This window comes from Brassica napus, chromosome C9 (genome assembly GCF_020379485.1).
Source record: "Brassica napus cultivar Da-Ae chromosome C9, Da-Ae, whole genome shotgun sequence".
Lineage (NCBI taxonomy): Eukaryota > Viridiplantae > Streptophyta > Magnoliopsida > Brassicales > Brassicaceae > Brassica > Brassica napus.
Window position 1 is genome coordinate 19189642 of NC_063452.1, and position 27462 is coordinate 19217103.

Here is a 27462-nt window from a genome sequence, read left to right on the forward strand (position 1 = left end):
GATTGAGTTCAGTAGTTCCTCATATAAAATTATTGACTCTAGAGATATAGTAATATGGAGAAGACGAAATTGTTTCAAGCACCGACAGAACCATAAGCGCCCCTTGTTTCAAAGAGAGGAGGGCGGGTTATTCACATTTCATTTGATGGTCAGAGGCGAATTGAAAGCTAAGCAGTGGCAATTCTAAAGATTCCCCCGGGGAAAAATAGAGATGTCTCCTACGTTACTCATAATATGTGGAAGTATCGACGTAATTTCATAGTCATTCGGTCTGAATGCTACATGAAGAATATAAGCCAGATGACGGAACGGGAAGACCTAGGATCTAGAAGATCATAACATAAGTTATTCGGCAGATTTTGATTCATATATATCCACTTGTGTAGTACTTCTACCAAATATAGAAGAATTCTACAATATATATAAGATAAGATCCATCTGTATAGATATCATCATCTACATTCAGAAAGCCGTATGCTTTAGAAGAAGCTTGTACAGTTTGGGAAGGAGTTTTGATTGATCAAAAAAAAAGAATCTACTTCAACCGATATACCCTTAGGCACGGCCATACATAATATAGAAATCACACTTAGAAACGGTGGACAATTAGCCCATACAGCTTCTGAAAGAATGCCGACGGTTAAAAAGATAACTCCAATACTAAAAATACTAAAACTCCAATAATCTAATTGCTTAGAACATAAAACATAAAAGATTGAGACAGAGATACCATGATTGTTTTGATTAGACATAATAAACCCACTTACAATGTAGTAGTATTTTCTTTGTTCAATCAAAGAACATTAATATCGAATTCAAATTATAAAAACAACTGAACAGAAAATCAAGCGTAAGCAAATTCAAGAATCAAAGTTTTTTTTTTTTTTTTTTTTTTAGAATCAGAGTTTCCCATCAGAAATGCAGAATTATTATTATTAATTAAAATCAAAACCCTCACATGGCATTTTCGGATTCGTGACGAACAGCTTTCATAATCAACCCATCGTTATGCACCACCATTATCACCGGCGTGTTTCCGAACGCCCTCGCCATCGCCGTCAGTATCTCGGATATCAAATCCTTGAATTTTTCCGGAGCCAGATTCTCGCCGAATCTCTCGAAAATCGCCTCGTACACGCTATCGGTCTCTTCTCCCGACGCCACTTCCGATTCCACCGCCACCACGCGGTTGAGACCTTTCCGGAGCTCCGACGGCGATAACTTTCCGTCTCCGTCTAGATCTAGGATCTTGAAATAGTCGTCGGTGATGGATTCGAAGGCTTTTGTGTCCGAGATTAGTCCCATAAGAGTCTGGCTCGTGAATACCGTTTCGATCATGATCCGAATCTGGAAACTTTCCCTTGTTTGCAAGTTTCTTTTTCTTTTTTCTCTTCCTTTCTTTATTGTTCGCACACATACATGGGAACTCAATAGCGTAATAAATTGCTTGCATGTTTTGCTTTGCTCAAGAGAATAATAAAAGGCATTACATTTTTGGACTTTTTTTTTCTTTTCCTTTTTGTCTCCAAATTGTTTATTGAGAAATTGTATTGTTTACAACAATTATCTTATAATTAAGTATCTCATTCGGTACATTTTTGTATTTTTTATCTTTACCTATTATTTTGTCCCCATATTGTTTTTTATTTCAGGTAAGTAAAAGGTTTGAATTAGCTCCAAAATAATCAATTTTAATGATAAAATAGGGTTTTTGATAAATAAAAAAATGATAAAATAGGGTTATTTCATGCTTCACCCAGAGAATTTGTTTCTGTTAAATATTTCTATGTTTAACAACAAAATTATTTTTTTGAAAACTTTGATTATACATTCTATAAATCATTATTTATGTGATTTTTTTTCTATTTTGACTGTATTAGACTTTTTAATTTGTTGGTTTTATTTAGATCATTCAGTTTTATTTATGCGCTTATATATTATTTTTAGGTAATTTTATATTATGTATTTCATTTAGACTGTGCAAATATGTATTTTTAATATTCAAATCAAAACTAGATTTATGCATTATGGTTTTTGGAATTCATCAAAAAAATGATGTAGTTACAAATTTAAATTTTTTTTTTAAGTTCTCTTTTTATATCATGTTAACATTTTTTTCATTTTTGTGTTTATGTTTAATGTTTTATTTATTTATCTTTGTCAACTTATATATATTATATTGTGAAAAGAAAATACAAATATTTAAGAAGCTATCTGGCGGTACAATAAATGTTTGAAAAACAATATACTTCCAGGCACTTTTGGCTAAGCAATCCGCAGCCTGATTCCTTTCCCTAAACTCAATCCAAAGAGCATTGAGGGAGTTTATTCATTCACTCTCTTATATCAATCAACATATTTCCCAACTTCGTGTTTGATTATATCTTGTTGATAACATCAATAAGTCCTTCGCTATCATTCTCAAACCATATTTGACGCCATCCTTTAATCCATGCGAGTTGAAGAACGAATAGAAAACCTGCTTCTGCTTGAAAAGCACTGTGTATATTGGCCACTATGGCTGCACCTGATTCAATATGGTTTCCGTTATTCTCTGAGAATCCATCCAATCAAAGGTATGGGGAGAGAGTACATGTCAAAGTTTTTTAAATCAAGAGACAGAGACATAACGCCTTTCCATCAAAATGTAAAAGCCACAAAACAATTGATTTCATGTTGTGAAGAATGACCAGAGTGAGCAAACTTTCAGTTCGCCATCCAACAATAAGCTAAGCCTAAGATTGTGTACTAAATTCTAGCTAATCGACTTTTTGCGCACAAATAATCAACATTTTTTCTTGTAATTTGGGTGAGAAATGTCAAAATAACACTTAAATTAAAAAAAGGTGTAAGAAAACTCTGTCAAAACGTACATTATACATTTGCCTTCAGCAAGAAAATTTAGAGAATAAATGACAATTGCAAACATGGGAGAAGATGCAACCTCTAACAAGACTAGAAAACAGCAGTGCAGCAAGTGAAAAAAACTCGGTTATCCACAGACAGAAGAAATCTAATCTCATTCATTAAAGCCTGGCTGACTTTGCTGTGCCTTGGGCTGATAAATCACTTTCTTTCCATTCATCTCACCATAGCCAACTCCTCCTTCCCTATAGTATCCACCGCTGAAATTCCCACCTTGCGGTGCACCAAGCCATTGTGTTGGCGGTGATGGCAATGGGTTGTTGATATTTGCATTAGCAGCTTCTGTATAGCTTGAATACAATTGTTTGCTTCTGCCGTTATCTTCTACCGATGAACCAGTTCTGATTCCACCATGGTTCGGTTGTTTTACTACCATCTTGGAGTTGTTGTAGTAGTTCCGGTTATAGTCTGGTGATGGACCAGGATATCTCGGACCGTTGCTGTACATTCCTTGAGAGCTATTGTTATACTTTCCGGAATAGTAGTAGCTCGAGTCATCGCCATATGATTTCCTGTAAGAAGAGGAACCCGCTGCTCTTGGTCCACCGTAATGATAATTACCCGGTATATTTCGGTTGTATGAGTTCGGGTCAATTAATCCTGAAGCCGAACCAGTGGAAGATTTCATATTAAGGGTGTTTTTGATCAGACGATGAGCTGCTTCTCCCAGTGAATGCCCGGCTATAGCACCAGCCACTTGTGGTCTGCGCCATAGATATTATTATATGTATTAAAAAAAAATTAGCTAATACTATGATATTCAAAATATCAGTCAGTAAAACCCCCTCTTACCTATCTCGGGCTTGTCGGCGTCGGTTGCTATTGTCTTCGTGCCATAAAGCAGGAAATGGCTTTATATCTGCTGGCGTCAAGATCTGCAAATTTAAACTTCCACAATGACTATATATCCACTTGTTTTGCACTGAATATTCAGTAGATAGATAAATAAATTGGTGAGAGCAAAGAAAAAAAAGACTAAAGATAACAATGACATTAGAGATAACAAGTCTAATAAAATTCTTCAAAACATTGAATCAAATGATAATTTCTCTTCTGTTTTTTAAATGCAGTGATGAACTAAACTGTTAATGAACTACTCTTTGGTGCAACATACCTTGTCCGGAATGATAGCTCCTCTTGGTGGTTCTGGGATATGAGAGTGTTTGGCAGGATTCAAGTATGTAACATTTCTGAAAGATTTATACGGAAAAAAAAACTGAGTAAATCATAATCGTACTTAACAGTAACTTGCCAAGTACAAGAAAACGTACAAGGCTCGGTTCTGCTCAATGCATGGGAAGCCATTGACAGGGGAAACAACTCTAGTTTGAAAACCGTTCCTTTCACTAAACCACAGAAAACCGTTCATCCCTTGGCTGCAATAAACAAAAGACAATCGAGGATAAGACACATAACTTCTCGATTATTAAATTAGCCAATCAAAGCTGACCTAGCATTCGGGTCAATCATCCATGGAAGACATTCATTTGGAGGCAACTGGTGGTAGAAGTGGTAGTACTGCATAACCCGCTGGCCCAGTGGATGAGTGGGGTGTACGTATAACAAATCAAGCATCACGCTGTTGCGTTGCCGTTCTTCCACCTACGAGATTGATTCCCACATTGAATACTTAAATATAAGTAATATTTCAATTCAAGTTACCAAAACACAGTGACAGTAAAACTGATGGCTAGAGCAATCTAATCTGTAAAGCTACCTAATAGCTAACAAAAAAACATCCTGAAAGTCCAAGAATTTATCTTTCATAAAAAATATAGTTTCACTGGAGAGTATGTAGAATATGCATATGTATTTCGAGCGAAGAATCAGTTCAAACCGTTAGCGTTTCTTCAAGCTTCCTTGTAGATGCTAACAATAACTTCTCCTCAATGAAAGGAAGTTTCGCAATACCCTGGATCACAGCAAGTGCGAAACACACAACATCAAAATCTAAGAACACAATAAATAGTCTCATCATGATAACATTATCACTGTATCCAAAGCATACAGACAACAACGAACCTGCCAAGAGAAGCGCTTTCCATTCATGTCAATCTCAAAATCTGTAAATAAAATGATCGCTAATGAGTATCCACTATTGAGCAAAAATACATTGCACAACAACCATGTAAATAGATTCATTATCAACAATTACCAGAAGGGTAAAATTTCAGGATCGGAGATGAGGGATCAGTCATCAACTTCCGGTATTCTCCAGGCAAAGCGTTTGAGCTGCATAAACAAAGAAACACAACTTACATCATTGCTGGCGCTGAAAATAATAATAATAAAGGTTCCACAAAAAAAAAAAAGAACCTTGCAGCCGGCAGGGTTCCCATTAACTGATCAAAAGGTTTAAAGGGCTCTCCAATGAAAAATGTGATTTCCAAATCAGATAGATTCTTAAGATCTGAAGCAAATGGGGCATAATGGTATGGGTAAAACCTGAAACAATTAGAAGAAAGGGTCAGACTTGCATTGAAATTTGCAACTTAGTATTAACATCAAGGTCTTTCTCGAGAAGAGACCATCAGCCTACTATAAATAAATATTGCAGCATTTGAATGTATGGCTCTCATGGGAATAACATGATATATCAATGTATACTTATTGAAAAATTAGACTGACCATTGCCAAGAGCATACACCTTGGTAGTAGTACCGGCAAACCCAGCACAAACCTTCAACATATTTTAGTACCTACAAGGGAAAAGTAGGTCAGTAGACTTGATGACAGTCTCATGTCCTCTAAAACTGTCACAGGAGTCATTTCACAAAAGTAGTTCAAATCTCGCTATAAACCTCCTTAAAAGATAAGAGCTGTGTAGTGCTAAATTTGAGTGTCAAAAATCGTCAGGATGAAAGACTTAATGGGATGTCAAGAGTTCAAAATGTGCACCAAAACACATTTAGCACATGACTGACGAAACCTTTATTCCATTTTAGACGTATAATAACAAATCATCAGAAGGGTGACAAAGCTTACCATGTCTTGTTTGATTTGCTCAATTTCCTCTGGATTGGTCGTACTAAATTTCTCAGCATAATACCTCTCCTTGTAGCCGGGCTCTCCCAGCTTAATCTACACAAAAAAAAGAAAGAGCAGTTTGAGGTGTACCTCCTAAATTATTCCCCCAGTAAATAAAGAGAAAAACGTCTCTCCAGCTCACAGGCTCATACTGACAGAACGTTGCAACAATCTTACCTTATCCTCTATCGGTTCAGGTGGTATTTCAGATGGGTCTCTTCTTGATCTTTGTTTCATTTCTTCATTGTTTTCCATTGACTGAGTACCAACATTAGCACACCGTTAGCCACAACTTATGCAGTTTGAACATAACGGAAGAACACAATACAAACTCATTGATTAGAAATGGAGCTAGTTACTGCCTAATAAAGAGAACCATTCGCTCAAAAGCTAGCTTATAGGGGTGTATTCTATCCACTACCGGTACGAGGATTGGACTAACGCTATTATAGAGACCCAATCAAACCGCATCAGATGCTACCACACAGAAAAAGCGCAACAGTGTAGGGTAGAAACTAGAAAGGGATACCCAATAGGGTAGAGAGGCCCAACGTGGCGGCCAGTGCCAGACGCATGTTGGTTCCAACATGGATTAGGCATGTGGCCAGTTATTAGGGCCTTCTAAGGGTATGAGCACCCTACTTTTCTAAACCTTTCAACGGGTTACATAAGAGGAAATATGGAAATGGATAAGAATACCTGTTTTATCCGCGTCCTTTTCTGAAATATTTTATCTTCATTTGCCGTGACAGCTTGAATGAAATGCTCTACCCTATCTAGCAAAACCTATAAAAGAGAATGTCAATAACGGATTATTAAAAAGACACACGGTTCATAGAAATAATGCAGTTCGGGTTTTCATTAGTAATCATCTAGGCAGACAAAGCAATTCAAAATAGTTACACAAAGATAACAGACCATTCTCTACAGCTCATACGAAATAGGGCACTGAAGACCGAGATGCGAGAATGATGTGTGGGAGAAGGTAAAGAAACCCAATAGCGTACCTCACCAGAATCAGTTAGATAGCCTCCCATAGCTGTAAATTCCTTTCTGTAAACATGCATCAGCAAGTTTATAGCCCCCTGAAGTTGCAAAGGAACATAAAGACCAAAAAAAATTAAGCTAAAGACTAGTTTGTAAAATGCCTCGACGGCATTTAAGTGCATGAAACATGATACCGATTCTCCGTCCGGCTAATATTACAATCAGTAAAACAATCATGTGATGTATAACAACCAATGTATCAAGGAATGAAAAGATTCGATAACATGCATACCTCTCGAATTTCTAATGTAGGCATATGAGGCAGGAAATCATTGCCAACAAAGAAGCAAAGGAATACAAAGTCATCAATAATTCTCTCGAAGTTGATGGTGAAAGGAGGATCTGGGATGGCCAATTCATATTGCAGATATTCTCGCAGCACCCAGATGTTCAGGAACTATAAACACATTACATCAGACAGATATGAGAAAGCTCCAAAAGTTTAAAAAATGGCATGATGTTTAAATGCAGTAAGATATTTTGAGCATAACAAAGCAAACTACTTAAACCTGATATTTTTTCTTGTGGATTGGAATATCAGATGCTGCATTTGGGATACCTGATTTTCCAGGGCAATCTGCAGCAAAATGACCAGTTTGTCCACACACAAAACATTTCTCTTGTTGGCCAGGGTAAGTGATAACCTGGAGTGAGAAAGACGAGCAGTCATTTTGATTGACAGAGTATCAAAAAAATACAGAGCAAAGGGGGTGGAAAACAGATACCTCTCTTAAGATTGAAAAGTGAACTTCATGTGTGGCTAGAGAGAGCATTATCAAATCTGCATCCTGCACAATAACATAGAGTTCTTGGCAATAAGCAATCAACAATTTGTTGGAAGAAGCAAAATGGAAACAAAACAACTACGCTGTGGCTTGATACTAACCAGACCGTATAGACAATGCCGTGTATTTGGATCGAAACCAGGAAGACCACGTTGTAGACGAATGTATGACATTATCTTGTGTTCTCCTTCCCCCGGAACATTTGAATCAGAGAGAATCACCTACAGATAATAATCCATCAAGAGAAAAATTAACTTGAAAACCATAAGTAAAGGCTAAGTTAGAAGAATGGTATCAGACCTTAACAAATCTCCAACCAGGGTTACGATTTAACCTAGACTGTATGTAATACTGAAGAGCTACTGAGAGTACAGCCATAAACGGGGTCCCAGGAGTAATGACATTTGAATCAGAGGTTTCTGCCTTCTCTTTAGCAGACAAGATTTGCCCCCCAATCTCAAAATCTTGTCTCAACATCTCTTCCTCAGCTTCCTATTCAACACCAGATAATAGTATCAACAACAATGACCCACGCAAAGCCAGGAGTAAATATATAAAAGAGAAAGAGAAAGAGACGATACAGCCTCTGCTGCGTCCTTTGCAGCTCTGAATCGCCGAGAACGCTGCTGATTCATCTTTGCTCTTGGTGCAACTCCATCTGCAACAACATCATCAGGACCAAGTGAAAGAGACAGAGAGGAGAAGAAGGAAGCAAAGATCATCTAACCTATAGCCAAGTAAAGAAGCTTCCTGGGACGCACTAAAGTAAATAGATGGTCAATGTACTCGAACACTGATTTGAATACATCATCGTATGTGGCAGGTGCAGGCTGCAATTAGTTACAAAAATGTGAAAAAATCTTCATTGAAATAAAATAACAGCACAACTCTTATTGCTACACAGACTCACTCCCATCCATAATATCTAATCCAATTCATTTCTAAAGAAAACAACTGTGGATCATCATCATCATGTCAGTGATTTCATTTCTCATACAAGATAAAGCTGAAAACCCTAAAACCAAGTAAGAGATGACTTTCTTTCTTTTTTTACCTTTCCTTCAGGATGGAAACAGGGATGGATGATACCGTTCATGTCGAGGTACAAATTATCAAATTCGAATCCGTTAGGGTTAGGTCTGGTGATATCTAGGGCACCAAGACCCGATTCTTCCTCAACGACGTCGCTAATTGACTTGGGGTATCGGTCGGCGAGCCATCTGTAGAACGCTGGAACTCCCATGGCGATGAGATTTTGAGAGAGATCCGATCCGAGTGATGCTTGCTCCCGATCAGTTTATGGATACTTACTTAACTATGATTTCATTCTACAGAAGAACTCTTTTTTTTTCTTTTTACTTTTAGCCAGCTTCGCTTTGGGCTTGGTGGTTGCGGCTAGGGCTAATATTTAGTTTTGCTGGAGCCTTTAATGTTTACCGAAGCAAGTGGCGAGACTTCAACAGGCCGGCTTTATTTTTTACCCACGGCTTTAACTGTGTAACTTCTTTTTCTTCTTGTTCACCGTCTCAAAGATCTATTTATTAGATTATCAATTTGTAAAGAATTTTATAGATTTTGGATGAAGTCCAAATATCTTAAACTCTAGTGTTATTCAATTAAGTCTTTTCAGAAATATCTTAAAGTCTGATGCTATTGGTTTATGAATTTATAATAAGTAGTTATAAGTTTACAAAATTTAGAGTTATTGGATTCATTATTTTAGAATGTCAATAAAAGTTTTGTCATGTTATTCAAAATTTAGAAGTTTACAAATCTGTTGTCATTGGATTATTGATATTTGAAAACTTTCATCATAAAATATGTTTATCAAAGTATTACTTTGATCCAAAAAAAAGTATTACAAATAGATCAAGTATTGTCAAAGTCTTTTTATAATTAACAAAACTTAATTACCAAATACACACAAATCTGTAGCTATAATGGGGGTGATTCGTAGCTGCTGTAGGTGCTGTCCACAACTCTATTTATTTCTAAAGCACCAAATTCAGAGCAATCAAGCTTTAAATTTCTTTTTGAAACCACACCTCTTGGAATAACCTACAGCTGTACAAGTGTTCTGCAGAGCCAAATATTCAAAGCAATTTTTTTAGTGCTTTCCATAAAATTCTACAGCAATAAAATTTAAAGCCACAGCAAAAAGTCAACAAATTTTTTTCTACAGCAAAAATTTTAAAGTTACAGCCCTTACCAATCAGACCCAATATGTCTTCACCATTCAGTTGCCGTCGTCTAAATTGTAACAAGTTACTTCTTCTTTCTATCCATGTATCACTATCTTCTATATATTAATCAGAAGCATTACAACATGTTTATATAGCTAAGTGTCATCACGATGATGATTCTTAGAATTCTTACAAAAATATGTTGATCCACATAAACATATACCCTGCTACAAACCTATTATGATCCTCTCTCTTATTACGTGGAAACATGCAAGGGGTGTTTTCGGTAAGTAATTTTATTTTGCTACAGAGAACTAATGATTTTTAGCGCATGTGGGTAGAAAGTTAATATTGGATGCTTTTGGGTATATTGACCTAATTCTCTCATTAAACAATCACATTAAGCATATAATAAAAACAATTAGATTTTTTTTTATATGTTATATTTTGAATTTTTTAAAATGACTATAAATTACTAAAAATGGTAAAAGTCTCACATTAAAAAAATTTATGATCAATGGTTTATCTTTTTTTGTTTAAGCAAGATACAAATGATCATATATCATAGGGGTGGACGTTCGGATACACGATCGGATTTGTATCGGATATTTCAGTATAAAGGTATAGAACCCGTTCGGAAATTTCTACACTCCGAGTCGGGTTCAGGTATTTTATGTTCGGGTTCAAATATTTTGGGTCGGGTTTGGATATTTAATTTTTGAAGAAAAAATAAATAAATTATTCATTGTTTAAGTTTTTTGTATTTTAATATATTTTAATTTAAAAAAAAAAGTTAAAAGATTAAACTATTAATAGGTTTGGAGATAAAACTTTAAAAATAGAAAGACACTAATTTAGTTGTTGTTTTAAAATTTTAGATGTAACTTTTGTTAATGCAAGAAACAAGAACTTGATATGTATTTTAAGTGAGTAGCAAATGATTTTGTCAATAATTATATGTATATTATCTAATTTTGAGCAATAAGAATCATTAATATAAATATTTTGAATAAAATGTGAGAAATCAACTAGAAATATAGAGTTAAGTATACTTATGTTTGGTTATCTTCGGATATCCATTCGGGTTCGGATATTACCCGTTCGGATTGAGATATTACCCGAATTGGTGAAATAAATCATTTGTTTTGTTGTTCTAATTAGATGATTTTTAGACCGACCTGATGAATATATATTCTATAACAGCTTGATATATTAGATTTGAACACTAACTTGTTAATATAGTTTGCCAGTGATTTTTTTTCAAAATTTTGATTCTTAGATATGTATATGGAGTGAAACTAATTTTTACAGATGTCCATTTTTTTTTAATTGACACTTATATAATTTACTGAACTCATAAAAGAAGTTAAAAAAAGAAACTTAACTCATATCAATGAAACAAAGACGAGAACGAAAGCACAATTCTATAGAGGTAGAAAATGAAATCACTTATAGAGAGTCAATAGTAAACTAATCGAGAGCAGAAAACCCTCTTTCGTCATTATACAATCGATGTTTCCTATATTTGGTGATTTGTATCAGCCACAAAACTTAATTTCGTTTTGTGCATATGAAGTCTTAAAAATATTAAAATGAGATGTAATACGTTAACTCTTCAACGACGATGATATATTTAAGAGACCAACATTTGTATTCATCATTTTATAATCGATAAAGAATGTAGTGTTGCAAAATGTTAAAATTATTTCATAAACAAACATTATTATAAGAACTCACCACGCGCATGCGTGTGGGTTATCATCTAGTTTTTATTAAACTACTATCAAATTAATTAGTAGGATACAAAAGAATATTTTTTATTTCCTTAAATAAAAGCTACGGAATTACCTAATATGATTAACATATATACGACAATTAATGATTATAAATCATACATATTTGATAACAATTTTGTATCTTCTCTCTTTTTTGTTTAATTTTATATTATTAAATGAAATTAAAAAAATTACTTTAAGCATATAATAAAAAATTTTAGATTTTTTCTTATATGTTATATTTTGAATTTTTAAAAATGACTATAAATTACTAAAAAGGTAAAAGTCTCACATTGAAAATTTTGTGATCAATGGTTTAATTTTTTTTGTTCAAGCAAGATACAAATGATCATATATCGTAGGAGTGGGCGTTCGGATACCCGTTCGGGTTCGTATAGGACATTTAATATTTTCGGGTATTTTTGTACAAAAATATAGAAACCGTTCGGGTATTTCAGTATAAAAGGATAGAAAATGTTTGGGTATTTCTACACTTCGGGTATTTCTACACTTCGGGTCGGGTTCAAGTATTTTATATTCGGGTTCAGATATTTAAATTTTAAAAATAAAATAAATAAATAACTCATTGATTAGGTTTTTTGTATTTAAAATATACTTTTAACTTAACTGGTTTTCTAATTTCTAAAATATTAAACTATTAATAGGTTTGAAGATAAAACTTTCAAAATAGAAATACACTAATTTGGCTATTGTTTTGAAATTTTAGATACAACTTTTGTTAATGCAAGAAACAAGTGCTTGATATGTATTTTAAGTGAGTAGCAACTGATTTTGTTCATAACTATATGTATATTATCTAATTTTGAGCAATATGCATCATTAATATAAATATTTTGAATAAAATGAGAAAACTAAACTAGAAATATAAGGTTAAGTATACTTATGTTTGGTTATCTTGGGATATCCATTCGGGTTCAAATATTATCCGTTTGGGTTAGGATATCGAGTCTCTCTAAATTTAATAACCGTTCGGGTATTTTACTATTTCGGTTCAAATTTTCGGATTGGATTCATATACTGGTTTGGGTATCGGATAAAATGTTCAGCCCTAATAAATCATATGAATATGAAGTCTCATTAATAGATTTTAATATTTTATATATATATATATATATATATATATTAATATCATTTGAAATAAATTATATACTATATAAAATATGTTAATTTCAAAATTTGCAGTGAAAAATTATTGAGTTCTTAATATTTTAATTTTGAAATTTGTATTGAAAAATCTCACATTAAAAGTTTTGTGATTAACAATTTAAATTTTTTATTACAGCAAATATACAAATGTTAAAAAATCATATGAGTAAGAAGTATCATTAATAAATATTTATATTAAAATATACTATGTTTCTATGTCAATATCACTAAATTTTAATTTATACCATATCATTAAAAGTATTGATTTTGATTTATGTGCTTACTCTAATGTATATACTTTTATGCATACAAATTATTTTTAAATAGGTGGTTTTTAATTTCTTATTTGGTCCTCACAATCCCAAAAATACACTTATTCAAATCGAAGTGATTTTTTATATTGAAAGCACTATATATTATTTTATTCAGATTAGATAATTTAGTCTTGATTTAATTCCTAACATGCTTTTAATGAAATATCATGACAAGATTTCAATCACATTCTTTTGAGTTTGTTTGAAGAATGAGAGATTTAATCATTCGTCTAATATTTGTTTCTCCTTAATATCCTATCTAACTATTATAATTGTAAAAATAAGATATTTGAACTATTTTTTTCTGGTTTATCATTTAATAAATCAAACATTTCTTAGTTTATACATAGTTTACATATATTAGAATGACAAATTATTATATATATTTTTTATCTGTATATTCTTAGAGGGTGTATTGAACTAAAATTTTTAGGAGATTTTGAGTTTTTAACTAGATTCACTGTTATTCAACTAATGATTTTAAGAAAGAAAATTCAAATCATGTGTTATTGATTGTGGAATTTATGTAAAGTCACTAAAAACAGTTCCAAATTCCTTGCTATTCGATCACTAATTTATAAAAGCTCTCAAATCTAGTGTTATTCAAACCTAAATAGTATTTTAAGCAAAAAAATTGTAAACAGGATTTCAGAATATTTTGCATCCATTTCTTGTTGAAATTAATTCATACGAAATCACACATCTATTTAGGTCTGGGATTTTTATCCGAGATCCGGATTCGATCCGAGATTCGATCCGGATCCGATCCGAAAATTCGGATATCCGGAGGGACCGAATCTGGATCCGGATAATAAAATGTTGGATCCGTCAAAACCGGATCCGGATCCGGATATCTTGATTTTTTAGTCCGGATATCCGGATCCATAAGTTTTATTAATAACTATTTCAAAAATAATAATATCTATATATAAAAACTAACTTTATTTAATATATTTTTATTTTTATAATAGCATATGTAAATTTTATGTAAATTTTGTAATATTATACATAGAAATAATTAAAAACATTATATATTTTTTATTTTTAAATTATTTTTAATATTTAATGTATATTATTATTATTATTTTATTTATTTTAAAGATCCAAATTCGGATCCGGATATCCGCCGGATATTACAATTTTTAGAAGGATATCCGACACCCGGATATCCGAGAACTCCGGATCCGGATAAGGATAATAAAATTATGGATCCGTCAGATAAGAATCCGGATCTGGATACATTAAAATTGTCCGGATATCCGATCCGTCCCAGGCCTACCTCTATTGGTGTTATTTGGAGAAACTTTAATTAAAAACCATTACAGAAAAAGAATTTCAGAGATGATCACTGAAGCCCGAGAGACCACTCCGGCGAGAGGACCGCCGCCGTCAATCAGACGCCTAGGAGAAAACGCAGTAGATAAAAGCTATGGCAATAGAACAACCCAGATTTTGTTCGATAACTTTCATTCTGCACAAAAATTTTCACTTCTTCTTATGATAAAATTTCAATCTAATTCTTCTTCTTCTTCTCAATTGTTTTCATTCTGAAAAGTGTTTTAGCTCCCAGTGGTGTCACCCCTTCAAATTGGAGGTGATCTCACTGATTTTCTTGAGGTACCAATGATTAATTGACACATAATACATTGTAAAGGTCTCTGTTCTAATTCTGGAACTGGGTTCTGTTGATGAATCGTAGTGAAACTTGTGTAACCAGTATTGTTGTTTGGAAACCCTTCATGTTCATGTGACAGACCAGCCCATTCTTCTTAATGCTACAGTGGGAGGTGTCACCAAGCTTGCAACCGATGAGCTATTGTCTCAGACAAATCAACAGAGACATGCAGCGTAAGGATGATATATGGGATGGACCAAGACCACTTTACTTTATCAGCCTTCTGAATCTTTGATAGATGAGTTGTTTTCTCTATATAAACATGTCTCTAGACTATTGATTGATTTGGTCTTCTTCCTTTGTTATTTCAGAACCTAAATGTTCTTGTTTAAGATTTTAGCAAAAAAAAAATTTCTTGTTTGATCATTAACACAACTGCAGACAAACAAACGTGTTGCAAAAATGAGTGGATGGATAGAAAGATCCATATGTCCTAAGCTCAGCAACAATGAATCTCTTGAGATCACTAAAAAATTCATGAGCAAACAAGTAAGAATGTGATGAGGTCACCACTGAAGGCATCAGTTCTATGTCAAAGTTGCGAGGGGAAGAGTTGAGTTAAAGTTGTGAGAAGAGTGGACGCTCAAGGTTATTTGCCTATTGCTACAAAAAATTTGTCATCAAATATTTTTTTAATTCACGTTTGCTCATTTGCCAATGTAAATTACCCAGAGTACTCTGCAATTTTAGAAAAGAGTCACACAAAATCACCAATAATTTTCATTTTTACTTTTAAATTCTACCAAAATGACCCAAATATCTTGATATTTTATATTCGGGTTCAGATATTTAAATTCGGGTTCAAGTATTTTATATTCGGGTTCAGATATTTAAATTTTGAAAATAAAATAAATAAATAACTCATTGATTAGGTTTTTTGTATTTAAAATATACTTTTAACTTAACTGGTTTTCTAATTTCTAAAATATTAAACTATTAATAGGTTTGAAGATAAAACTTTCAAAATAGAAATACACTAATTTGGCTATTGTTTTGAAATTTTAGATACAACTTTTGTTAATGCAAGAAACAAGTGCTTGATATGTATTTTAAGTGAGTAGCAACTGATTTTGTTCATAACTATATGTATATTATCTAATTTTGAGCAATATGCATCATTAATATAAATATTTTGAATAAAATGAGAAAACTAAACTAGAAATATAAGGTTAAGTATACTTATGTTTGGTTATCTTTGGATATCCATTCGGGTTCAAATATTATCCGTTTGGGTTAGGATATCGAGTCTCTCTAAATTTAATAACCGTTCGGGTATTTTACTATTTCGGTTCAAATTTTCGGATTGGATTCATATACTGGTTTGGGTATCGGATAAAATGTCCAGCCCTAATAAATCATATGAATATGAAGTCTCATTAATAGATTTTAATATTTTATATATATATATATATATTAATATCATTTGAAATAAATTATATACTATATAAAATATGTTAATTTCAAAATTTGCAGTGAAAAATTATTGAGTTCTTAATATTTTAATTTTGAAATTTGTATTGAAAAATCTCACATTAAAAGTTTTGTGATTAACAATTTAAATTTTTTATTACAGCAAATATACAAATGTTAAAAAATCATATGAGTAAGAAGTATCAATAATAAATATTTATATTAAAATATACTATGTTTCTATGTCAATATCACTAAATTTTAATTTATACCATATCATTAAAAGTATTGATTTTGATTTATGTGCTTACTCTAATGTATATACTTTTATGCATACAAATTATTTTTAAATAGGTGGTTTTTAATTTCTTATTTGGTCCTCACAATCCCAAAAATACACTTATTCAAATCGAAGTGATTTTTTTATATTGAAAGCACTATATATTATTTTATTCAGATTAGATAATTTAGTCTTGATTTAATTCCTAACATGCTTTTAATGAAATATCATGACAAGATTTCAATCACATTCTTTTGAGTTTGTTTGAAGAATGAGAGATTTAATCATTCGTCTAATATTTGTTTCTCCTTAATATCCTATCTAACTATTATAATTGTAAAAATAAGATATTTGAACTATTCTTTTCTGGTTTATCATTTAATAAATCAAACATTTCTTAGTTTATACATAGTTTACATATATTAGAATGACAAATTATTATATATATTTTTTATCTGTATATTCTTAGAGGGTGTATTGAACTAAAATTTTTAGGAGATTTTGAGTTTTTAACTAGATTCACTGTTATTCAACTAATGATTTTAAGAAAGAAAATTCAAATCATGTGTTATTGATTGTGGAATTTATGTAAAGTCACTAAAAACAGTTCCAAATTCCCTGCTATTCGATCACTAATTTATAAAAGCTCTCAAATCTAGTGTTATTCAAACCTAAATAGTATTTTAAGCAAAAAAATTGTAAACAGGATTTCAGAATATTTTGCATCCATTTCTTGTTGAAATTAATTCATACGAAATCACACCTCTATTTAGGTCTGGGATTTTTATCCGAGATCCGGATTCGATCCGAGATTCGATCCGGATCCGATCCGAAAATCCGGATATCCGGAGGGACCGAATCTGGATCCGGATAATAAAATGTTGGATCCGTCAAAACCGGATCCGGATCCGGATATCTTGATTTTTTAGTCCGGATATCCGGATCCATAAGTTTTATTAATAACTATTTCAAAAATAATAATATCTATATATAAAAACTAACTTTATTTAATATATTTTTATTTTTATAATAGCATATGTAAATTTTATGTAAATTTTGTAATATTATACATAGAAATAATTAAAAACATTATATATTTTTTATTTTTAAATTATTTTTAATATTTAATATATATTATTATTATTATTTTATTTATTTTAAAGATCCAAATTCGGATCCGGATATCCGCCGGATATTACAATTTTTAGAAGGATATCCGACACCCGGATATCCGAGAACTCCGGATCCGGATAAGGATAATAAAATTATGGATCCGTCAGATAAGAATCCGGATCTTGATACATTAAAATTGTCCGGATATCCGATCCGTCCCAGGCCTACCTCTATTGGTGTTATTTGGAGAAACTTTAATTAAAAACCATTACAGAAAAAGAATTTCAGAGATGATCACTGAAGCCCGAGAGACCACTCCGGCGAGAGGACCGCCGCCGTCAATCAGACGCCTAGGAGAAAACGCAGTAGATAAAAGCTATGGCAATAGAACAACCCAGATTTTGTTCGATAACTTTCATTCTGCACAAAAATTTTCACTTCTTCTTATGATAAAATTTCAATCTAATTCTTCTTCTTCTTCTCAATTGTTTTCATTCTGAAAAGTGTTTTAGCTCCCAGTGGTGTCACCCCTTCAAATTGGAGGTGATCTCACTGATTTTCTTGAGGTACCAATGATTAATTGACACATAATACATTGTAAAGGTCTCTGTTCTAATTCTGGAACTGGGTTCTGTTGATGAATCGTAGTGAAACTTGTGTAACCAGTATTGTTGTTTGGAAACCCTTCATGTTCATGTGACAGACCAGCCCATTCTTCTTAATGCTACAGTGGGAGGTGTCACCAAGCTTGCAACCGATGAGCTATTGTCTCAGACAAATCAACAGAGACATGCAGCGTAAGGATGATATATGGGATGGACCAAGACCACTTTACTTTATCAGCCTTCTGAATCTTTGATAGATGAGTTGTTTTCTCTATATAAACATGTCTCTAGACTATTGATTGATTTGGTCTTCTTCCTTTGTTATTTCAGAACCTAAATGTTCTTGTTTAAGATTTGTCCAAAAAGAAAATTTCTTGTTTGATCATTAACACAACTGCAGACAAACAAACGTGTTGCAAAAATGAGTGGATGGATAGAAAGATCCATATGTCCTAAGCTCAGCAACAATGAATCTCTTGAGATCACTAAAAAATTCATGAGCAAACAAGTAAGAATGTGATGAGGTCACCACTGAAGGCATCAGTTCTATGTCAAAGTTGCGAGGGGAAGAGTTGAGTTAAAGTTGTGAGAAGAGTGGACGCTCAAGGTTATTTGCCTATTGCTACAAAAAATTTGTCATCAAATATTTTTTTAATTCACGTTTGCTCATTTGCCAATGTAAATTACCCAGAGTACTCTGCAATTTTAGAAAAGAGTCACACAAAATCACCAATATATTTTCATTTTTACTTTTAAATTCTACCAAAATGACCCAAATATCTTGATATTTTATATTCGGGTTCAGATATTTAAATTCGGGTTCAAGTATTTTATATTCGGGTTCAGATATTTAAATTTTGAAAATAAAATAAATAAATAACTCATTGATTAGGTTTTTTGTATTTAAAATATACTTTTAACTTAACTGGTTTTCTAATTTCTAAAATATTAAACTATTAATAGGTTTGAAGATAAAACTTTCAAAATAGAAATACACTAATTTGGCTATTGTTTTGAAATTTTAGATACAACTTTTGTTAATGCAAGAAACAAGTGCTTGATATGTATTTTAAGTGAGTAGCAACTGATTTTGTTCATAACTATATGTATATTATCTAATTTTGAGCAATATGCATCATTAATATAAATATTTTGAATAAAATGAGAAAACTAAACTAGAAATATAAGGTTAAGTATACTTATGTTTGGTTATCTTTGGATATCCATTCGGGTTCAAATATTATCCGTTTGGGTTAGGATATCGAGTCTCTCTAAATTTAATAACCGTTCGGGTATTTTACTATTTCGGTTCAAATTTTCGGATTGGATTCATATACTGGTTTGGGTATCGGATAAAATGTCCAGCCCTAATAAATCATATGAATATGAAGTCTCATTAATAGATTTTAATATTTTATATATATATATATATATATTAATATCATTTGAAATAAATTATATACTATATAAAATATGTTAATTTCAAAATTTGCAGTGAAAAATTATTGAGTTCTTAATATTTTAATTTTGAAATTTGTATTGAAAAATCTCACATTAAAAGTTTTGTGATTAACAATTTAAATTTTTTATTACAGCAAATATACAAATGTTAAAAAATCATATGAGTAAGAAGTATCAATAATAAATATTTATATTAAAATATACTATGTTTCTATGTCAATATCACTAAATTTTAATTTATACCATATCATTAAAAGTATTGATTTTGATTTATGTGCTTACTCTAATGTATATACTTTTATGCATACAAATTATTTTTAAATAGGTGGTTTTTAATTTCTTATTTGGTCCTCACAATCCCAAAAATACACTTATTCAAATCGAAGTGATTTTTTTATATTGAAAGCACTATATATTATTTTATTCAGATTAGATAATTTAGTCTTGATTTAATTCCTAACATGCTTTTAATGAAATATCATGACAAGATTTCAATCACATTCTTTTGAGTTTGTTTGAAGAATGAGAGATTTAATCATTCGTCTAATATTTGTTTCTCCTTAATATCCTATCTAACTATTATAATTGTAAAAATAAGATATTTGAACTATTCTTTTCTGGTTTATCATTTAATAAATCAAACATTTCTTAGTTTATACATAGTTTACATATATTAGAATGACAAATTATTATATATATTTTTTATCTGTATATTCTTAGAGGGTGTATTGAACTAAAATTTTTAGGAGATTTTGAGTTTTTAACTAGATTCACTGTTATTCAACTAATGATTTTAAGAAAGAAAATTCAAATCATGTGTTATTGATTGTGGAATTTATGTAAAGTCACTAAAAACAGTTCCAAATTCCTTGCTATTCGATCACTAATTTATAAAAGCTCTCAAATCTAGTGTTATTCAAACCTAAATAGTATTTTAAGCAAAAAAATTGTAAACAGGATTTCAGAATATTTTGCATCCATTTCTTGTTGAAATTAATTCATACGAAATCACACCTCTATTTAGGTCTGGGATTTTTATCCGAGATCCGGATTCGATCCGAGATTCGATCCGGATCCGATCCGAAAATCCGGATATCCGGAGGGACCGAATCTGGATCCGGATAATAAAATGTTGGATCCGTCAAAACCGGATCCGGATCCGGATATCTTGATTTTTTAGTCCGGATATCCGGATCCATAAGTTTTATTAATAACTATTTCAAAAATAATAATATCTATATATAAAAACTAACTTTATTTAATATATTTTTATTTTTATAATAGCATATGTAAATTTTATGTAAATTTTGTAATATTATACATAGAAATAATTAAAAACATTATATATTTTTTATTTTTAAATTATTTTTAATATTTAATATATATTATTATTATTATTTTATTTATTTTAAAGATCCAAATTCGGATCCGGATATCCGCCGGATATTACAATTTTTAGAAGGATATCCGACACCCGGATATCCGAGAACTCCGGATCCGGATAAGGATAATAAAATTATGGATCCGTCAGATAAGAATCCGGATCTTGATACATTAAAATTGTCCGGATATCCGATCCGTCCCAGGCCTACCTCTATTGGTGTTATTTGGAGAAACTTTAATTAAAAACCATTACAGAAAAAGAATTTCAGAGATGATCACTGAAGCCCGAGAGACCACTCCGGCGAGAGGACCGCCGCCGTCAATCAGACGCCTAGGAGAAAACGCAGTAGATAAAAGCTATGGCAATAGAACAACCCAGATTTTGTTCGATAACTTTCATTCTGCACAAAAATTTTCACTTCTTCTTATGATAAAATTTCAATCTAATTCTTCTTCTTCTTCTCAATTGTTTTCATTCTGAAAAGTGTTTTAGCTCCCAGTGGTGTCACCCCTTCAAATTGGAGGTGATCTCACTGATTTTCTTGAGGTACCAATGATTAATTGACACATAATACATTGTAAAGGTCTCTGTTCTAATTCTGGAACTGGGTTCTGTTGATGAATCGTAGTGAAACTTGTGTAACCAGTATTGTTGTTTGGAAACCCTTCATGTTCATGTGACAGACCAGCCCATTCTTCTTAATGCTACAGTGGGAGGTGTCACCAAGCTTGCAACCGATGAGCTATTGTCTCAGACAAATCAACAGAGACATGCAGCGTAAGGATGATATATGGGATGGACCAAGACCACTTTACTTTATCAGCCTTCTGAATCTTTGATAGATGAGTTGTTTTCTCTATATAAACATGTCTCTAGACTATTGATTGATTTGGTCTTCTTCCTTTGTTATTTCAGAACCTAAATGTTCTTGTTTAAGATTTTAGCAAAAAAAAAATTTCTTGTTTGATCATTAACACAACTGCAGACAAACAAACGTGTTGCAAAAATGAGTGGATGGATAGAAAGATCCATATGTCCTAAGCTCAGCAACAATGAATCTCTTGAGATCACTAAAAAATTCATGAGCAAACAAGTAAGAATGTGATGAGGTCACCACTGAAGGCATCAGTTCTATGTCAAAGTTGCGAGGGGAAGAGTTGAGTTAAAGTTGTGAGAAGAGTGGACGCTCAAGGTTATTTGCCTATTGCTACAAAAAATTTGTCATCAAATATTTTTTTAATTCACGTTTGCTCATTTGCCAATGTAAATTACCCAGAGTACTCTGCAATTTTAGAAAAGAGTCACACAAAATCACCAATATATTTTCATTTTTACTTTTAAATTCTACCAAAATGACCCAAATATCTTGATATTTTATATTCGGGTTCAGATATTTAAATTCGGGTTCAAGTATTTTATATTCGGGTTCAGATATTTAAATTTTGAAAATAAAATAAATAAATAACTCATTGATTAGGTTTTTTGTATTTAAAATATACTTTTAACTTAACTGGTTTTCTAATTTCTAAAATATTAAACTATTAATAGGTTTGAAGATAAAACTTTCAAAATAGAAATACACTAATTTGGCTATTGTTTTGAAATTTTAGATACAACTTTTGTTAATGCAAGAAACAAGTGCTTGATATGTATTTTAAGTGAGTAGCAACTGATTTTGTTCATAACTATATGTATATTATCTAATTTTGAGCAATATGCATCATTAATATAAATATTTTGAATAAAATGAGAAAACTAAACTAGAAATATAAGGTTAAGTATACTTATGTTTGGTTATCTTTGGATATCCATTCGGGTTCAAATATTATCCGTTTGGGTTAGGATATCGAGTCTCTCTAAATTTAATAACCGTTCGGGTATTTTACTATTTCGGTTCAAATTTTCGGATTGGATTCATATACTGGTTTGGGTATCGGATAAAATGTCCAGCCCTAATAAATCATATGAATATGAAGTCTCATTAATAGATTTTAATATTTTATATATATATATATATTAATATCATTTGAAATAAATTATATACTATATAAAATATGTTAATTTCAAAATTTGCAGTGAAAAATTATTGAGTTCTTAATATTTTAATTTTGAAATTTGTATTGAAAAATCTCACATTAAAAGTTTTGTGATTAACAATTTAAATTTTTTATTACAGCAAATATACAAATGTTAAAAAATCATATGAGTAAGAAGTATCAATAATAAATATTTATATTAAAATATACTATGTTTCTATGTCAATATCACTAAATTTTAATTTATACCATATCATTAAAAGTATTGATTTTGATTTATGTGCTTACTCTAATGTATATACTTTTATGCATACAAATTATTTTTAAATAGGTGGTTTTTAAATTCTTATTTGGTCCTCACAATCCCAAAAATACACTTATTCAAATCGAAGTGATTTTTTTATATTGAAAGCACTATATATTATTTTATTCAGATTAGATAATTTAGTCTTGATTTAATTCCTAACATGCTTTTAATGAAATATCATGACAAGATTTCAATCACATTCTTTTGAGTTTGTTTGAAGAATGAGAGATTTAATCATTCGTCTAATATTTGTTTCTCCTTAATATCCTATCTAACTATTATAATTGTAAAAATAAGATATTTGAACTATTCTTTTCTGGTTTATCATTTAATAAATCAAACATTTCTTAGTTTATACATAGTTTACATATATTAGAATGACAAATTATTATATATATTTTTTATCTGTATATTCTTAGAGGGTGTATTGAACTAAAATTTTTAGGAGATTTTGAGTTTTTAACTAGATTCACTGTTATTCAACTAATGATTTTAAGAAAGAAAATTCAAATCATGTGTTATTGATTGTGGAATTTATGTAAAGTCACTACAAACAGTTCCAAATTCCCTGCTATTCGATCACTAATTTATAAAAGCTCTCAAATCTAGTGTTATTCAAACCTAAATAGTATTTTAAGCAAAAAAATTGTAAACAGGATTTCAGAATATTTTGCATCCATTTCTTGTTGAAATTAATTCATACGAAATCACACCTCTATTTAGGTCTGGGATTTTTATCCGAGATCCGGATTCGATCCGAGATTCGATCCGGATCCGATCCGAAAATCCGGATATCCGGAGGGACCGAATCTGGATCCGGATAATAAAATGCTGGATCCGTCAAAACCGGATCCGGATCCGGATATCTTGATTTTTTAGTCCGGATATCCGGATCCATAAGTTTTATTAATAACTATTTCAAAAATAATAATATCTATATATAAAAACTAACTTTATTTAATATATTTTTATTTTTATAATAGCATATGTAAATTTTATGTAAATTTTGTAATATTATACATAGAAATAATTAAAAACATTATATATTTTTTATTTTTAAATTATTTTTAATATTTAATATATATTATTATTATTATTTTATTTATTTTAAAGATCCAAATTCGGATCCGGATATCCGCCGGATATTACAATTTTTAGAAGGATATCCGACACCCGGATATCCGAGAACTCCGGATCCGGATAAGGATAATAAAATTATGGATCCGTCAGATAAGAATCCGGATCTTGATACATTAAAATTGTCCGGATATCCGATCCGTCCCAGGCCTACCTCTATTGGTGTTATTTGGAGAAACTTTAATTAAAAACCATTACAGAAAAAGAATTTCAGAGATGATCACTGAAGCCCGAGAGACCACTCCGGCGAGAGGACCGCCGCCGTCAATCAGACGCCTAGGAGAAAACGCAGTAGATAAAAGCTATGGCAATAGAACAACCCAGATTTTGTTCGATAACTTTCATTCTGCACAAAAATTTTCACTTCTTCTTATGATAAAATTTCAATCTAATTCTTCTTCTTCTTCTCAATTGTTTTCATTCTGAAAAGTGTTTTAGCTCCCAGTGGTGTCACCCCTTCAAATTGGACGTGATCTCACTGATTTTCTTGAGGTACCAATGATTAATTGACACATAATACATTGTAAAGGTCTCTGTTCTAATTCTGGAACTGGGTTCTGTTGATGAATCGTAGTGAAACTTGTGTAACCAGTATTGTTGTTTGGAAACCCTTCATGTTCATGTGACAGACCAGCCCATTCTTCTTAATGCTACAGTGGGAGGTGTCACCAAGCTTGCAACCGATGAGCTATTGTCTCAGACAAATCAACAGAGACATGCAGCGTAAGGATGATATATGGGATGGACCAAGACCACTTTACTTTATCAGCCTTCTGAATCTTTGATAGATGAGTTGTTTTCTCTATATAAACATGTCTCTAGACTATTGATTGATTTGGTCTTCTTCCTTTGTTATTTCAGAACCTAAATGTTCTTGTTTAAGATTTGTCCAAAAAGAAAATTTCTTGTTTGATCATTAACACAACTGCAGACAAACAAACGTGTTGCAAAAATGAGTGGATGGATAGAAAGATCCATATGTCCTAAGCTCAGCAACAATGAATCTCTTGAGATCACTAAAAAATTCATGAGCAAACAAGTAAGAATGTGATGAGGTCACCACTGAAGGCATCAGTTCTATGTCAAAGTTGCGAGGGGAAGAGTTGAGTTAAAGTTGTGAGAAGAGTGGACGCTCAAGGTTATTTGCCTATTGCTACAAAAAATTTGTCATCAAATATTTTTTTAATTCACGTTTGCTCATTTGCCGATGTAAATTACCCAGAGTACTCTGCAATTTTAGAAAAGAGTCACACAAAATCACCAATATATTTTCATTTTTACTTTTAAATTCTTACCAAAATGACCCAAATAACTTGAAACCCCCCCCCCCCCCCCCCCGGAAAAAAACAATCTCCTAAAATATCTAGTTCAATACATCCCTCTTAAGTAACTAAACCTCAAAAGGCGTAGACTAATAAAATAAATAATTTGTTTTGTTGTTGTAGAATTAGAAGATTTTTAGACCGAATTGGTGAATATATACTAGACATACATTTATATTTCGAGTCTGCACTTATATATTTTATAATAGCTTGATATATTAGATTTGAACACTAGCATGTTAATAGAGTTTGCCAGTGATTTTCTTCAAAATTTTGATTCTTAGATGTGTATCTGGAGTGAAACTAATTTTTACATATATCCATCTTTTTAAATTGACACTTATGTAATTCACCGAATTCATAGAAGAATTTAAAAAAAGAAACTAAATTCATTGATAGACCATGAATTTGACTCACTTTCATTCATGGTTTATCAGTGTTTTACCTATTAATTATTATATTATAAAGTCTATTTAGTATATTTATAGGATCAGGAGTGATTTGGAGATAAGTGATGATTTTGGAGCATTTTTGGAGATATTTGGAGCAAACACCCGAGATGACCATCGAGCTCGACCATCAGTCGATATTGAAGAGGAATAATCGATCGATGTTCACATCAGAACATTGATCGACAGCGAAGCGCGCAGAAAGCTCGTTTGGTCACAGCCGACTTGAAGTTCAAGCTTCACCAATTTACAAGATTACCCTGACGAGTTTTAACCTAATTATATAGGATTTGTCACAATGTTAGAGGCAAAGTGTGCTTTTCTTGTTTTACTATTTTCACAGCAAAGGTTTTCTAGGATTTTGATAGATTGGAGAGATGATCCAAAGTTATATTTGTGATTGGAACTCCTTTGATATTTATTTACTATTCTAATGAAGTTTTCTTACCTTATTGTTGTTATGAATTGTTTGGCCATGTCTGAGTAGTTTCTTTGTTAGATTTTAGGGTTTAAATAGGTTATGAGGGATTAGCCCCAACTATAGATTGCTGAGTTGTGATAATAATCATTAGGATTGTCATTAATGTCTGATTATAGATTAGATACCTAGAACTTGCCATAGGAATGTTAGATATAAGCGATAGCTTTAATCTCATCATGAAACCATTCTAATTGAGATAAGATTCTTGCTAGAGTAAGGCGAGAGCTGATCTAGTGAGCTTAGTGAGCACATTCAACCCGCACATTAACGCTTGACCAGTAGCGTCGATCGATATTCAAATAGAATAATCGGTTGACGTTTCGAATAGTGTATCGATCGATATTCATATGGAATCATCGACCGATAGTACTGGTTAATAGACGAACCTAGAAAGCGAGAGCCTAGTGGTTCGTTTATAAGTGTTGAGCTCTACATTATCATGGATGCAACTCATTAGACATCTGTAGGATTATAATTCCAAGTCTCCCGAATTAAAACCCTAAATCTAGCTATTTCCTTTTAAGCACCAAAACCTCAATCAATCAATCAAGCAATTACTTGCTCAACAAAATGCAATTT

General features: G+C 31.7%; 2 protein-coding genes and 4 long non-coding RNA genes across 6 annotated transcripts; 4 read left to right on the forward strand and 2 right to left on the reverse strand.

Moving 5' to 3' along the window:
• Positions 1-723: 723 nt before the first annotated feature.
• LOC125592409 lies at positions 724-1463 on the reverse strand. The gene has a single exon (XM_048767499.1). It carries the CDS (start codon positions 1336-1338, stop codon positions 955-957), a length of 384 nt encoding a protein of 127 aa, XP_048623456.1. The 5' UTR covers positions 1339-1463; the 3' UTR covers positions 724-954.
• A 1354-nt stretch (positions 1464-2817) lies between these two features.
• On the reverse strand, positions 2818-9188 carry LOC111215767 (5'-3' exoribonuclease 4). Its single transcript, XM_022719837.2, has 22 exons — positions 8839-9188; positions 8512-8614; positions 8366-8442; positions 8085-8276; positions 7886-8005; positions 7725-7787; positions 7509-7643; positions 7232-7396; positions 6960-7037; positions 6652-6738; positions 6130-6210; positions 5911-6006; positions 5554-5624; positions 5242-5370; positions 5081-5157; positions 4948-4988; positions 4763-4837; positions 4376-4527; positions 4197-4301; positions 4040-4115; positions 3718-3800; positions 2818-3629 (listed from the first exon to the last, which is right to left on the reverse strand). The coding sequence occupies exons 1-22, from the start codon at positions 9025-9027 to the stop codon at positions 3020-3022; spliced, it is 2805 nt and encodes a 934-aa protein (XP_022575558.2). The 5' UTR covers positions 9028-9188; the 3' UTR covers positions 2818-3019.
• Positions 9189-14335: 5147 nt separating this feature from the next.
• On the forward strand, positions 14336-15268 carry LOC125592410. Its single transcript, XR_007328369.1, has 2 exons — positions 14336-14840; positions 14923-15268. It is a non-coding gene; the product is annotated as an uncharacterized LOC125592410 (long non-coding RNA).
• Positions 15269-17713: 2445 nt separating this feature from the next.
• On the forward strand, positions 17714-18691 carry LOC111206741. The gene is made up of 2 exons (XR_007328370.1): positions 17714-18267; positions 18350-18691. It is a non-coding gene; the product is annotated as an uncharacterized LOC111206741 (long non-coding RNA).
• A 2452-nt stretch (positions 18692-21143) lies between these two features.
• Positions 21144-22125, forward strand: LOC125592411. Its single transcript, XR_007328371.1, has 2 exons — positions 21144-21697; positions 21780-22125. It is a non-coding gene; the product is annotated as an uncharacterized LOC125592411 (long non-coding RNA).
• Positions 22126-23429: 1304 nt separating this feature from the next.
• LOC125592412 lies at positions 23430-25547 on the forward strand. The gene is made up of 2 exons (XR_007328372.1): positions 23430-25123; positions 25206-25547. It is a non-coding gene; the product is annotated as an uncharacterized LOC125592412 (long non-coding RNA).
• Positions 25548-27462: the final 1915 nt, after the last annotated feature.

Excerpts from the sequence above, each read along its gene's own strand:
- LOC125592409 (XM_048767499.1), bottom strand. The coding sequence starts at position 1,338 with ATGATCGAAACGGTATTCACGAGCCAGACTCTTATGGGACTAATCTCG.
- LOC111215767 (XM_022719837.2), bottom strand. The coding sequence starts at position 9,027 with ATGGGAGTTCCAGCGTTCTACAGATGGCTCGCCGACCGATACCCCAAG. Across the intron at positions 8,277-8,365 it reads CAAAGGACGCAGCAGAGGCT|GAAGCTGAGGAAGAGATGTT; the intron begins GTATCGTCTCTT and ends GGTGTTGAATAG. Across the intron at positions 3,801-4,039 it reads GAGCTATCATTCCGGACAAG|ATCTTGACGCCAGCAGATAT; the intron begins GTATGTTGCACC and ends TTAAATTTGCAG.